Below are 15,000 nucleotides of genomic sequence, written 5' to 3' on the forward strand. Positions count from 1 at the left end.
TGACGTCATGCCTCCCTGTAGTCTTTCTCTCTCGCGCAGTGTGTGTGTTTGTGTTCATTTTGTGCACATGTGTTAGTGTCACTGTGTGTGTGTGTGTGTGTGTGTGTGTGTGTGTGTGTGTGTGTGTGTGTGTGTGTGTGTGTGTGTGTGTGTGTGTGTGTGTGTGTGTGTGCGTGCGTGCATGAGTCTGTACTCGTATGTGTGTGGTGTGTGTGTATTTGTGTGTGTGTGTGTGTGCGTACGCGTGCATGAGTCTGTACTCGTGTGTGTGTAAGTGTGTGTGTGGGCATAAGTGTATGTGTGTGCGTGTATGTGTGTTTGTAAAGGTGTGCATGTCCGTCTGTCCATATGTGCGTATGGGTGTGTGTTTTGTGTGTATGAAGTTTTTTGTTAGAGAGTGAGTGAGTGAGTGTGTGTCTGTGTGTGACTTGGTGTGTGTGTGTGTGTTTGAGAGAGAGAGAGAGAGAGAGTATGTGTGTGTGTGAATGTGTGTGTGCATGAGTTTGTGTGTATGTTTGTGTGTGTATGAGTGTGTATATGTGTTTGTTTGTAAAGGTGTGTGTGTCCGACTGTCTATGTGCGTATTTGTTTGTTTGTTTGCTCAACGCCCAGCCGACCACGAAGGGCCATATCAGGGCGGTGCTGCTTTGACATATAACGTGCGCTACACACAAGACAGAAGTCGCAGCACAGGCTTCATGTCTCACCCAGTCACGTTATTCTGACACCGGACCAACCAGTCCTAGCACTAACCCCATAATGCCAGACGCCAGGCGGAGCAGCCACTAGATTGCCAATTTTAAAGTCGTAGGTATGACCCGGCCGGGGTTCGAACCCACGACCTCCCGATCACGGGGCGGACGCCTTACCACTAGGCCAACCGTGCCGGTCTATGTGCGTATAGTGGTATGGTGTACAGTGAAGTGTGTGTGAGAGAGTGAGTGAGTGCGTGTGAGTGAGTGTGTATGTGTGTACGTGTGTAACTTGGGTGTGTATATATGTGTGTGTGTGTGTGTGTGTGTGTGTGTGTGTGTGTTCATGTGTGTGTGTGTTTGAGAGAGAGAGAGAGAGAGAGAGAGCGAGAGAGAGAGAGAGAGAGAGAGAGAGAGAGAGAGAGAGAGAGAGAGAGAGAGAGAGAGAGAGAGAGAGAGAGAGAGAGAGAGAGAGAGAGAGAGAGAGAGAGAGAGGTTTGTCTTTCGCTGGGGTATGCAGTGCCTTGGCGTTGCACATCTACTTAATTATTATTAATAAAAATCACCTTTTCAGAAAAAATAGAAATTGTTCAGAATGTTATGAATGAAAAAAAAAACCTGTCACACAGTCGTCTGCGTACATCCTCTTTAATCATTACAAGATATATTCGTATCATCTCTTTTGATTCTTATTACAGGAAAACATTTCCTCATAAAGTCACCGGTTTCATTTTTTTTTGGTAATTTTCATCACATGCACTACATTGCAGTCAGATTGCACCGTTTGCATGTTTTGGAGAATTTTTTCTGGGGGACATAACTCCCCCGGACCCCCCTGTCTGATTAGGCGCGCTCCGCTGTCACTTTCATGCTCCACGTTGTCACTTTCACAATTTGATCTTTGAAAAGTCTTTGAATTTTGGAGTGAATTATCAGTATGAACCCTGTCTGACTAATTTCTTAAATACCTTTGGAGTGGCGTAAGCCTTTGACCGATTACTCTCTGCTGGGTTATGACGTTGACAGGTTCTTCTATGATCATTTTATGCTATTCTCCGTTTACTCAATTCTGAATATGTTTGGATGTATTCCAAACTTGCGTACAACTTATTATTTATTTTCAGATATGGCGTCCCAGCCACCAACGCATTGTGAGATCAACAGTGTGATGGAACAACAGCAACAACTCCAGAAAACAACAGCAAAAGACTTTGCGTTCACACAGGTATGCCTGCAAGACGGCGATATTCGACAGGCCATTGACGAACTCCCCCAACAGAGAAAACAACACTCAGAATGTACAACACCTCATCAAACGAATGTCCGGCATTAAGAAGAAGGCTAGCCAAGACTATGTACAAATTAAAGAACTGAAACTCACCATTCGACGCCTTTCTACAACATGTACACTAGTACCTCCAGCAACATCTTCACCCTCACCAGCCACTGCTACAACCAAACAATGGCTACCTGTTGCAACAAAAACACCCACACCCTCACCAACCACTGCTACAACCAATGAACACGTCTCCGACCTTGACTCGTCCCAACTCACCCAATTGATGGACTCTGACAACTTGTTTGACTCGGATGAAGAAGCTCATCAGTCAGCACAAGGCACTCCAGCAGATGACTCAGTCGCTCTCCAGTCAACACAAGGCACTCCAGCAGATGAGACAGCCACAGAGGGTGAAGCTCTCCGAATTGTGTCTCCGGAATAAACACCTTTTGTGGGACAAAAGCGTAACAGTAAACCAAACATGCTGAGCTGTTCTCCGGATCATCGCGTCAGTACAGGACGATTTCTTTGTATCTTTCATACCTTTCTCACAGAGAGAGCTACTAAAGGAGCTACTAAAATTCAGACTGGTTTAAGATTCAATTGTTCAATTAGGTTCATGGATCTAACGATTTGTTTTCTAGCAATCACAGTTCTTCTCTCAGTTACATCCTGCAATTTAAGCCAACAACATTCACAATTCTCTGTCAATGCCAGGTCGTCTTCCACACCTCTTCAAGCTCTTGAAAATCCTCCCAACTCCACACCTACCGATGTACTTATCATACGTTCGGGGGATGTAGAACTAAATCCAGGCCCAAGAAACACATCAAGAGATAGAAAAAGAGCACAGCGGTCTAAACAAACCACACAACAAGTCGGAGAACGAAAAACTGCAGATGCAAAATGAACATCAACAGCTCGTTCAACTGAGACTGCTTTGCAAACGCAAAGGCGACAATCAGCAAATGCAAAACAAACATCAACAGCTCGTTCAACTGAGACTGCTTCGCAAACGCCAATCAGCAAATGCAAAACAAACATCAACAGCTCGTTCAACTGAGACTGCTTCGCAAACGCAAAGGCGACAATCAGCAAATGCAAAACAAACATCAACAGCTCGTTCAACTCAGACTGCTTCGCAAACGCAAAGGCGACAATCAGCAAATGCAAAACAAACATCAACAGCTCGTTCAACTGAGACTGCTTCGCAAACGCAAAGGCGACAATCAGCAAATGCAAAACAAACATCAACAGCTCGTTCAACTGAGACTGCTTCGCAAACGCAAAGGCGACAATCAGCAAATGCAAAACAAACATCAACAGCTCGTTCAACTGAGACTGCTTCGCAAACGCAAAGGCGACAATCAGTAAATGCAAAACAAACATCAACAGCTCGTTCAACTGAGACTGCTTCGCAAACGCAAAGGCGACAATCAGCAAATGCAAAACAAACATCAACAGCTCGTTCAACTGAGACTGCTTCGCAAACGCAAAGGCGAAAATCAGCAAATGCAGAAGAAAAGAGACAATGATCCAACACATGAACATAACCCACAACTATCAATTGAACATTTTTATAACATGATCGCAGAATCCATTTAGGAAATGCTCAAACAACAGAAGACCTTATTGAAGAAATTGGGAAACCGCTGTCACCTCATGAGATGGGTGATTTGATAAGAAACTTTCAAGATAGTATGGACCCGGAAATCAACACTTGTGCAGTTTGTGGCATTCGTCTGTCTGAAAAAATGAATCAATACTCCGTTAACGATTTTGTCAACAAATTGAAAGCCCATGATGAGTATGTCACTGTCAGAAATTCAAAGCTTGAAAAGTATCGAGATGCATACGATCTTGTTCAGTTTAAATCACAGCGGCAGAGCTGGTTCCATCTCTACAAAGAATATGTTGACTTTGAACAGGAGAACTTTACTTCATGTCCCACATGTGAAAGATACTTGCCATCTGACAATGATACACCACCCCCATATTTGCTGATAGCAGGAATGCGATTTGGACGATGGAAAGAACTTCAACTCGAGGAACCCACAATATGGGAGAAGATGGTGATTTCGAGAGTTCGTGTATTCGGCAACATAGTAAAACTGGCTTTGTGTGGTGCAGCAATGGATGCAATCAAGGGCCACATGATAGCGGTGAAACATAACGGTGCCCAGACTCTTGCAGACAGCCTACCAAACTTGACAACTTGGAGGGAGAAAGCACCATTGTGTTTGTGGGATCGGACCAGGACTATAAAAATAAAGCACTACCGCTTATTCAGGGTAACAAGTTCAAGGAATATTTTTCCATACGTCCAAAAGTGGTTTATGACTGGATATATGCATTAAAAGCTCTTAATCCTGCTTATGAAAACATACCGTTGAAACCTATTGAATATGCAAAGCAAGTCATGGACAATTTCAACGAAAAAATGATTGAAAATGTCATTCTTCAAACAAGCGAAGAAGCTGCGTCTATTGAAAAAAATTGCGTCGGATGACACTGCACATGTCAGATCTGGAGATATTGAAGCTGGTGAAATAATTCTTGAGGACATTCTATTGGATACTTGTGGAGTGCCATCATGTGATCCAATTTTGAATTGCCTTCAGAGCATCGATGCTTCGGTTAAACAACAAAATCCGAATGCAGTCTTTGAACCCCCGCCTGATTACGAAGTCTCACAAAGTCCACTGCAAGTAACTGTTGACGTTCAATATCCTTTAAACGAATTTGCAGAAAATGACATTATGTTTTCGCTTGCCTTTCCGACATTATTCCTTTTTAGGAAATCCGTTCAAAAACACAGGTTCGATACCTAGGCCCCTGGCAAAGTATTTCCTAACGTTCCACGAACATAGATTTGAACAACAAAGTCAATTTCTTTTCCTACTGTTTAACCAACTCCAAAGGCATGAAGCTGCACGAGCAGTTTCAGCTAGAGTATCGTCAGATCCAGAACGGTCAAAGAAATACATTGAGTATGTGAACGATCCCAGTTTTAATGACCGAATTCAGAAGGCAATGAAGGATACTGATAGCAAGGAAGCAAAAGATATACTTGAACACCTTCTTCCTGTCATCCAGATGAGTGGCTCTAGCGTCCCTTACGGTCCCACTGAGAAGACTGCAGCCACCTCAAAACTTTACACCATGGCTCGCACTTTTGGTCCTCCTTCGTGGTTTGTCACTGTGTCTCCGTCTGATGTTGATAGTATTCTTCTGCTGAGACACGCTGGCAATGGCAAATATGACGAATATAATATCCCAGATATAAATTGTAGACGGAAAATAACTTCTGAAAACCCAACAGCAGCAGCAACATTTTGTATAGCCCTTCTTGATGGGCTGTTTAACAAACTGTATAAATGTCCAACGTCAAACCATTCACGCCGAACTCTTGACTCATTTCCTAGAGGGGTGTTGGGCAGTACTCTAGCACATTTTGGAAGTATAGAGGCTCAAGGAAGAGGGGCATTACACTACCACGGGGTTGTGTGGACGACGATGACGCCAACATTACTTGAGCATGCAGCAGACAAAGAAGTCCTGATTCAAGAAATCCGCAGCTACATTGACAGAATCGTGAAGGCGCAGGTTCCAGCTGAAATTCATGAAAAAGCTACGAAAGATAAAGAGAATAATATTCCTGTCACACGATGTGGGCTACGTGAACCTCCAATGCCAAAAGATAACGAAACTGACGAAGAATATTTTAGCCGATTTGACAGTTTTGTTAATGAAATTGCCCGCTCTCTGCAATACCATCGCCACACACAAACCTGTAAAAAATATCATGCAGGTAGCCGAAATTGTAGACTTGCCATGCCCCAGCCTCCTCGAATTGACCCTACTGGTCCTATCGAACTGGGCCCAACAACTGATCCCCCTAAACCGAAACCGAACATTTCACCACCAGAACCACTCCTAGCCTCCATCGTGGGACATTTGGAAAACATACTTATTCTATGGCAACTACAGAGACCTAACAAAGATGACCAAAGAATTGTGGATTTTAGTCCTGTCCTAACTGCAGCCCTCCGGTGTATCTGACAGGGGCTGTTGAGCAATCAAAGGCAGCTTCTTTCTATGTCCTCAAGTACATAACGAAAAATCTCGTTGAACTTACAAATACTCTTGCAATTATTTACGAGGCGTTAAATACCATTCAGAAATGGCCTTCATCTGCAGAAAACACAGGTGAAACATCTCGCACAGCTCAGCATCTGTTGACTAGAATTTTGAACAACCTTGCAGGATCAACAGAAGTTGGTGGTGCGATGGCATCAGCTGCTCTTCTCGGCCTTCCAAGCACATTCGCTAGCCATGACTTTTGGTATTGTTGGATCCGTCCTGCCATTGCGTTCTTGAAGACAAACCATGCACCTTCTTCAGAAGCAGCTGTTACTGATCCAAACATTTTGACTGACGATGTCTTGAGTGATGCTAGTTGGGAAGAACGCATAGATGACTCCTATCTACAACAATCAGATCAACATAGAAAAGCTAAACTCGTGGATGAAATGGAGGACGAAGTTTGTGTGACAAAAGGAACATCTGATGACACTGAGATGATACAGCCTGAATTTCCTGTCGATATGCAGATAATCGACGAAGAAAGTTTTGGGTTGGACAGCCTTATTGAAGAGACGGATCACACTGGTAGTGCTGAGGTTTATACTGTGCAAAAGAAAACAGTTGTTGTTCCACAACACATCCATTACGCTAACAGAGGACCAACACTTAAAGAATTATGCCTCTATGAGTACTGTGCTTGTGTAAGCATTGTTCCCATCAAAGTGACTAAAAGTAAACGGAAAGAAGCGGGTCGAACATGTAATGAGACAATGAGGTTTAGTAGGAAGTTACATCCCCGCTGATTGCTCGAATGTATTACAGTGCCCCCCCCCCCTCCCCTATGACCCCTCTACTTCACGACTCCCTCGATATTACGACCCAGTTCGGAGAGGGTAAAGATGTAGGGGGGGGGTGGAGGGAGCGACGGATTGATGCAGGCAACACCACAGAATCCTCATCACTGCATAATTAAATACTACAACGATTCTTGGCCGGTGGCTTCGTGTCCCTGTGTGCTTGACTCTTTGTATTAATGAGGGGTGCTGCACGATGCACCAAGTGTTATAGATCTGTTTCCACTCCCTTCGGTCAGGTGTAAACATTGTGACGGTAGTCCTTTGTTTCCCTTCTTAATACCACGTGAGTACGCTTGCGCTCTTAAATGTGTGTGTGTTTGACGCGCGACTGCCCCCGTGGACCTGCAGGCATTTCGCACGCACGCATGCATGCACGCACGTACACACACGCGCAAACAGACCAAAACACACACTAACAACAAAAAGTGATGAAGTGTGAAAAGAAACAGAAAGAAAAAAGACATAGAACACGACACAATAATGCACAATAATTACAAAAATCTAGATACTGACCATACATATTCCCCCCTCTCTCTCTCTCCTTCCCTCCCTCCCTCAATCCATTCATTCATACATCCATCCACCAACCAACCCACCAACCAACCCACCAACCAATCTATCCATCCATCCAACCACCATCCCACCCACCCACCAACCATGTGTACCAACCAATCAATTAAATCCATCCATCCATCCAACTGACCAACCAATCAAATCAATCAATCAATAAATCCGTCCGATCCATCTACCCGTCCATCCATCCGTCCACCTATCCACACACCCATCCACCCATCCATCCATCCATCCATGAAATGTACAAGTACTCACCGAAGATTGCCCTTGTTGGTGCCATACTTGATGTGGTTGCAGAGCGCCTCGTACATGCCACGCGCCGTGTTAATATGTCGTGCGTCAAAGACCTGAATAACCAAACACCATGTTCTATCATATGCCAGTCAAGCGCAAGTATGAGGCATGACGTCAAGTCGAGTCACTTTACGTACAAGAAAAAAGAAATGGAAGAAATTGGGAAGAATGACGCAAAGAAGTGACACAATCCATTGATCAATTTATAATTCAATGAATCAATGAATCAATAAATCTATTCATGGACAAAAAGAAGTGACAAATTTCATCAATCCATTCATCCATCCATCCATCAAGCAATGAATCAATTCATCTATTACTGATGGGTCCGATTCATATACATTCTTACAGTTTTTCACCAAACCCATGAGAAATGTTTTACCGCCCTATCTTTTCGTAAAGCTTTTTCTATGTTTTGGTACGTGATTCATACGGTGTGCCCGCATGATCTCTGACAGTTTGTTGATGATGATGATGATGATGATGATGATGATGATGATGATGATGATGATGATGATGACGACGACGACGACGACGACGATGATGATGACGACGATGATGCTCGAGAATAAAATGATGTTCATGTTGATGATTTTAATGAGACAACGACAACGTTGATGACGACGATAAAAACAACGATGACAACGACGACGACAATGATGATAATGATGACGACAACGCTCACGAAGAAGATTTCTTTTTGCCTCACCTGAAGTTTGCTCCAATGAATGCGGCCAATGCAGCGAGGCGCATTTCTCCACGCCGTCTTGGCGCCATAGATAAGTTCCGCCGTCGTCAGGTCGTAGTTGCCGGTACGCTCGATGGAGTTGGCCACTTCCTGCCACCTCTTCTGATAGGCGGCTGTATTCAGTCTGCGGGAAAAATACAAGAGAATGCCAACCAACAGAAAACACAATTAAAACTGCAAATTATTTTTTTGTATTGAATCAAATTACGATCGAACTGGAATAACACGCGCTCTCTCTCTCTATCAGTCTCTGTCTGTCTCTGTCTGTCTGTCTGTCTGTCTGTCTGTCTGTCTGTCTGTCTGTGTCTCACTCTGTCTCTGTCTCTCTCTGTCTCTCTCTCTCTCACACCCACCCACCCCCCCCCCCCCCCCCCACACACACACACAAACACACTTATACTACCAATCCCGCCCCTCTCTCCCCCCCCCCCCTCTCTTGCCCACTCCCCTTCGACAAACACACATCACTACCTGTTACACGACACTTGAGATTGCCACAAGTTCTCAAATGTCGTATAGTTGTGTTCTTTTATTCTACGTCGCCCGTCTTCGTAGCAGCAGAAAACAACTCGTCAAATTGAGTTCGAGGATTTATTCAGCATTCAATACATACAACTGCACGTCGTAGCAGAACTCAAATAGAAGCTTTTTTAACATTCAAATCGCGCTGGCATATATAGTAAATACTCAATCTCGAGAATATTCCAGACCGAACATGATACAACTACATTATACGAGCCGTCTATGGACTAGAACAGTGACGCTCTCTGTGACGCACATCAAAAGCGCCGACGCACTTAATCCGAACGAACGCCACGAACTCACACTACAAACAGCGTGATAAACAACTTGTTTTGACAGGACTAGAAAGTTCACCTGCATTCTCGTCCAAGCATAAATATTGTGTTTACAAAATATAATTTCGGTACTTTCCCACAAAGTACAAATAAGTCAACTACATTCAACACACAAAACTGAACCAAAGCTCAGCAACGGTAGCGTTTCCTAACATTACCCCCAACACCAGAAGAAATTTACCTAATTTCTTTCAATCATTGAAACGCTACCTGTACACATATTATGTATACATAACAGATTGAAAACCAGGTATGTACATTAGTCTGTTGGAGAGTGAACACAGTTTTAATCACATACTCGGCTGAGAAAATCTGCTCCAACATTGTCTGAACCCTTAATCGATTCCACTCGCATATCAAAGTTCTGCAAGTACATCACCCACCTCATGATACGATTATTTACAAACTTTGCAGAGTTCAGGTAGGTGAGGGGTTTGTGATCAGTCTGAAGCACGAATTTCACCCCTTGGAGGTAGAGTTCAAATTTCTTGATTCCCCACACGATGGCTAAACACTCTTTCTCCATGATCGAGTAGTTCTTCTCGGCTCCTGACAGCTTCTTGCTGGCATAGCTGACCGGAAACGGTTTACCTCCATGTTCTTGCATCAGCATGGCGCCGATCCCTTCGTCCGATGCGTCTGTACGCAAGATGAACTCTTTAGCAGTATCAGGAAGGCGTAGCACCGGGTCTCGTGACATCAGGTCGCGCACGGTCTGGTATGCCTTCTCCTGAGCTGGTCCCCAGAGTATTCGGTTGGGGCATCCTTTTCGGGTCATGTCCGACAAAGGCGCCGTTATGGCAGCGAAGTTTGGAATGAACTCTCTGTAGTACCCAGCCAATCCAAGGAAGGATCGCACCTGCTTCTTGGTTTCAGGACGTGGCGCATTGAGGATCTTGGTGACGTTTTCCAACAAAAGCCCCTTTTGACCTTCCTTCAGTGAATGACCTATGAAGTCAACGTTGTCGGTCCCCAAAATGCACTTGCTGGGTCTCACGGTCAGATTAGCTTTTGTCAGGCGGGAAAACAATTCCCTCAAAGTCTCCAGATGCTCCTCAAAGGTCTCCGTGTGGACTAGCAGATCATCCCAGTAGTACACAACATTCTTCATTCCTTTGAGCATTTTTCGCATTCCCCTCGTAAGGGTAGCACCACTGTTCACCATGCCAAAAGGCATCCGCAGGCACTCATACGTTCCGCCTGGAGTTGCAAAAGCGGTCTTTGGTATGTCCTCTTCGCGCACAGGAATTTGCCAATATCCCTTGCTGAGATCGATCTTTGAGAAGATCTTACTGCCAGTCAACCGTCGGAACAGATCAGCCGCCGTCGGCATTGGTTCAGGGTCAAACACGGTGATCTTATTCACTTTCCTGAAGTCAATGCATACCCTGTTTGTACCGTCTTTCTTCTTGACAACAACAACGGGAGATGAGTAAGGGGATGATGACTCACGGATGACCCCCATCTTCAACATGTTGTCGATGTCCTTCTTCAAGGATTCCCGAGCCTGAAACGGGATAGGGTATGGTTTTGAGCGAACAGGAACGTCAGATGTGAGGTGGACTTCATGTTCGACCAAGGACGTAGAGCCTGGAACATCAGAGAACCTATGGGTGAAGTCGCCCATAAAATCATGCAGCTCCTTCTGCTGATCTTCTGTCAGGTCAGGTCCTAGCTTGACGTCATCCACTCCCTCTTTCTTGTGGAGGTCTCCCAACTCCAGTAGTTCCTCGCCGTCGAACTCGTCTAGTTCGGCTGGTTCTTCCACACTTGCTGCGACCTGTACTGCTTCCGGAGGTCTCTCCACATACAGTTTCAGGAGGTTAGCGTGGTAGATCTTGGACTTCTTGCCGACATTCACCTTGTAGTCGTTGATCCCTACCACGGCCTCAACCTCGTATGGGCCTTTCCACTGCATCAGTAGTTTGTTGTGATCAGTGGGAAGCAGTATCAGCACTTTGTTACCTGGTGTAAACTTCCTGTTTACGGCTTTGCGGTCGTAGTAGTGCTTTCCGCTATCCTGAGACTTTCTCAAGTTTTCTCTCGCAATCTCGAGAGTCTCCTCCAGTTTCTCTCGCAACTCGAACACGTACTGGTAACTGTTCTTCACTTCAGGTGTGTCCACATCTTTCGTCCACAATTCCTTTAGTATCTGCATCGGGCCTCTCACGGTCCGCCCGTACATCAGCTCGAACGGGGAGAATCCAGTGGACTCTTGTGGCACCTCCCTGTATGCAAACAGCAAGGCATTGATGTAGCGATGCCACTGCCTTGGCTGCTCACTGCATAGTTTCTTCAGCGTGGACTTCAGCGTCGCATTGAATTTTTCGACCAGCCCATTGCACATCGGGTGATAGGGTGTCGTAGTCAAGTGACGAATGCTCAGCAGCCTGTTGACCTCTTCCATGCATTCAGAGACAAACTGTGTCCCCAGGTCTGTGAGGATCTCTTCAGGAACCCCAATTCTGCTGAAAATGTCCACAAGTGCCTCGGCAACAGTCTCGGTGTCAATTTTCTTCAGAGGCACAGCTTCTGGGTACCTGGTTGCATAGTCTACCAGGGTCAGTACCCAACGATGACCCGCTTCACTTGGCGGTTTTATCTCGCCGATGAGGTCAATGGCCACCCTCTTGAAAGGTCGGTCGATCAAAGGCATCTTCTGCAACGGCACTTTCGGGACCCTTCCTCGAGGTATGGTTTTCTGGCAAATATCGCACGATCGGCAGAATCGAATCACATCTGCATGCAGTCCTGGCCAGTAAAACGCAGCCTGGATTCTGTCTGATGTCTTCTTGACACCCAATGACCTCCCATAATAGAGTCGTGGGCCACTTCCATCACCTGGCGCCTAAGTGGTTGAGGCACCAGAACTTGACGTATTGGCTTCCCAACGTTGACTCTCGCGTGCTGGAACACTCTGTACAGGATCTTGGCCTTCGCTTCAAATTGCACAGTGCCTTCGCCCTTAGTCATCTCCTTGACAGGACGACTCCTGTACTTTGTCAAGGTCAAATCAGCTTCCTGTAGCTGAATCAGCCGATCCCTGTCCACGACAGCAGTTGCAGAACTGTTGGTGACCCTGAGTGGCGTAGTTGTTTTGTCCTTCTTCGCCTGGGCTCTGGTCGTCACAGCACTTACAACCTGCGGCTGGTCGCGGCGATGCACAGTTGCTCTGTCATCTCGTAACAGTTCGCTGATATCTTCATTCGCGAATGGCAGTGGGTCTTCCTCCTCAGCAGCAGGCTGAGCTGAGCCCATTCTCCATTCGAAATCAGGGTCATCAGGACGTCTCGCACCCCCAATGTTCCCAATTAGTAGATCGTACAAGGGCTTCTTCAGGCAGACGGCCTCAACTTCTCCGGTGAAGTATGGAGTATCTATCTGGATCTTTGCCACTGGTGCCCTCACGCATTTGCTGTCAGCCATGAGCGTCCACTTGAAGTCACCAGTGAACTTCTCTGTTGGCACCAGATCCTCTTTGACAATGACTCCATTGCAGCCCGAATCTCTGAGAACAGTCACTTCCTGCTTCTCAACAAATCCCTTCGACACGGGCATGTTCGACACTGACACAGCTGCGCTGGCGACGACAGAGATTGACCTGCCATTGGCGAGTAGAAGCTGGCCATCAGATACACATTCTTCCACGTCCGATGGTGTAGCCACTTGCTCGGCAGCCCTTGGGAGTATGACGCTGCTCGCACATACTTGTTGGTTCGAGCCACTCGTTTGCCTCTTGTTGTCGTAATATCTCCGTCGATGTTCTTGCGCTTTGTCATTGACATGTCCGTTATTTTTCTTTTGGGGACAGTTGGCGACTCGGTGACCCTTGGCATTGCAATGGAAACACGTTATGTTCTGCCCTTCATTGGATGATGGTGCGGACTCAGTTTGTCCCTTGGCAGGTTGGTTTCCCTGGTTCCCGCTCTTCTGGAAAGGTTTCGATGACTTTGACGTCCCCAGGGTCCTTCCATGAGCAATGAGATAACGCTCAGCAGCATCAGTAATGTCCTTCATACCCCGCAGTTTTTGCTCTTCCAAGCGGGTCGCCAGGTCCTTCGGGCAGGCATTAAGGAACTGCTCCTTCACGATCAAGTCCCGCAGACTCTCGTATGACTGCTCTTCACCTGATAACTCCACCCACTTCTGCAGGTATGACGACAGGCGCTCCACAAACTGGCTCGGTGTCTCTCCAGACAATGGCTGGCATTCGCGGAAGCGTTGACGGTAGCCCCTTTCAGTGAAGTTGTAGCAACGCAACAGAGCTTCCTTCAGCACATCATAGTCTCTGGCGTCATCATTTGAGAGTCTAGTGTAGACCTCAAGTGCTGCCCCAGTCAAATGTGCGCTGAGTTGAATCGCCCAGTTGTCGCGCTGCCATCTAGCACTCTCAGCGAACCTCTCGAATCTTGCAAGGTAGCAGTCGATCTGGTCCTTCCCGTCAGCGAATGCTGGAAGTTTCGGTGCCCTGTGTAACATTTGCTGCTGGTTATCTCTTTGGCGTGGTGCCTCGTGCTCGTTTTGAACACGCACCATTTCTGTTTGAAGCTCTAAGCGTTTCGTCTCCATTTCTATCTGGAGCTCTAAGCGTTTCAGCTCAATTTGCCTTTCTTCACGCTGTGCTTCTCTTTCTCTTTCTTTTTCTTCACGCTGCGCTTGTCTTTCTTCACGCTGCGCTTGTCTTTCTTCACGCTGCGCCAGCAGTCGTGTCTGGGACTCGACGAACTCCGTCAACTGCTTGCCTTTTAGTCCCAGTTCAACTCCTTTTGCCCAGAACTCAGCCATTCTGGTCTTTTCCGGTGCGTTCGTCTGTATTCTTTCACAGCCCCGAACGTAGACGAATGTAGTCTTCTAAAAGAACACAGTCTCTACTGCACCTCCGATGCTTCTCTCGTCGCTGTTCACCTTCGTAGACGCAGGCTGCCACCCTCCTCGTCTAACGTGACGGCGCACTCTGCTCACGATACGTACACGACGTACCTCAGTCGTATTTCGTAGTATTAATGCACTAGCTCCGCGACGAAGTCCGTCTCGTCCAAACGGCAGCTAACCTCTGTAATCCCGATACACTCCGGCGTCGCTCACCGTACCGAGCTGCGGCGATTACCAAACTCTTCACCAGTCACACCGAATCCACGGTTCCGTAGTCTCAATACTGATCCCTCAGGATACACCCGATTGATGGCTACCTCCTGTGACTGTCTTGACACTGGTCCTTGTTGCTGGAAAACCCTTGGCGTTAAACGTAGATCCTTGGCTTGGCCCCCAATTGTTACACGACACTTGAGATTGCCACAAGTTCTCAAATGTCGTATAGTTGTGTTCTTTTATTCTACGTCGCCCGTCTTCGTAGCAGCAGAAAACAACTCGTCAAATTGAGTTCGAGGATTTATTCAGCATTCAATACATACAACTGCACGTCGTAGCAGAACTCAAATAGAAGCTTTTTTAACATTCAAATCGCGCTGGCATATATAGTAAATACTCAATCTCGAGAATATTCCAGACCGAACATGATACAACTACATTATACGAGCCGTCTATGGACTAGAACAGTGACGCTCTCTGTGACGCACATCAAAAGCGCCGACGCACTTAATCCGAACGAACGCCA

General features: G+C 46.2%; 1 protein-coding gene across 1 annotated transcript in view; it reads right to left on the reverse strand.

Moving 5' to 3' along the window:
* Window positions 1–15,000, reverse strand: part of LOC138977005 (nitric oxide synthase-like) — an 89,567-nt gene that overhangs the window by 60,307 nt on the left and 14,260 nt on the right. Inside the window, exons 6-7 of the mRNA XM_070349896.1 lie at window positions 8,491–8,653; window positions 7,743–7,834 (exon numbers count right to left, since the gene is read on the reverse strand). Of these exons, the coding sequence (XP_070205997.1) occupies window positions 7,743–7,834; window positions 8,491–8,653 (255 nt within the window). The remainder of the gene's footprint in view (window positions 1–7,742; window positions 7,835–8,490; window positions 8,654–15,000) is intronic.

This window comes from Littorina saxatilis, linkage group LG9 (genome assembly GCF_037325665.1).
Source record: "Littorina saxatilis isolate snail1 linkage group LG9, US_GU_Lsax_2.0, whole genome shotgun sequence".
NCBI lineage: Eukaryota > Metazoa > Mollusca > Gastropoda > Littorinimorpha > Littorinidae > Littorina > Littorina saxatilis.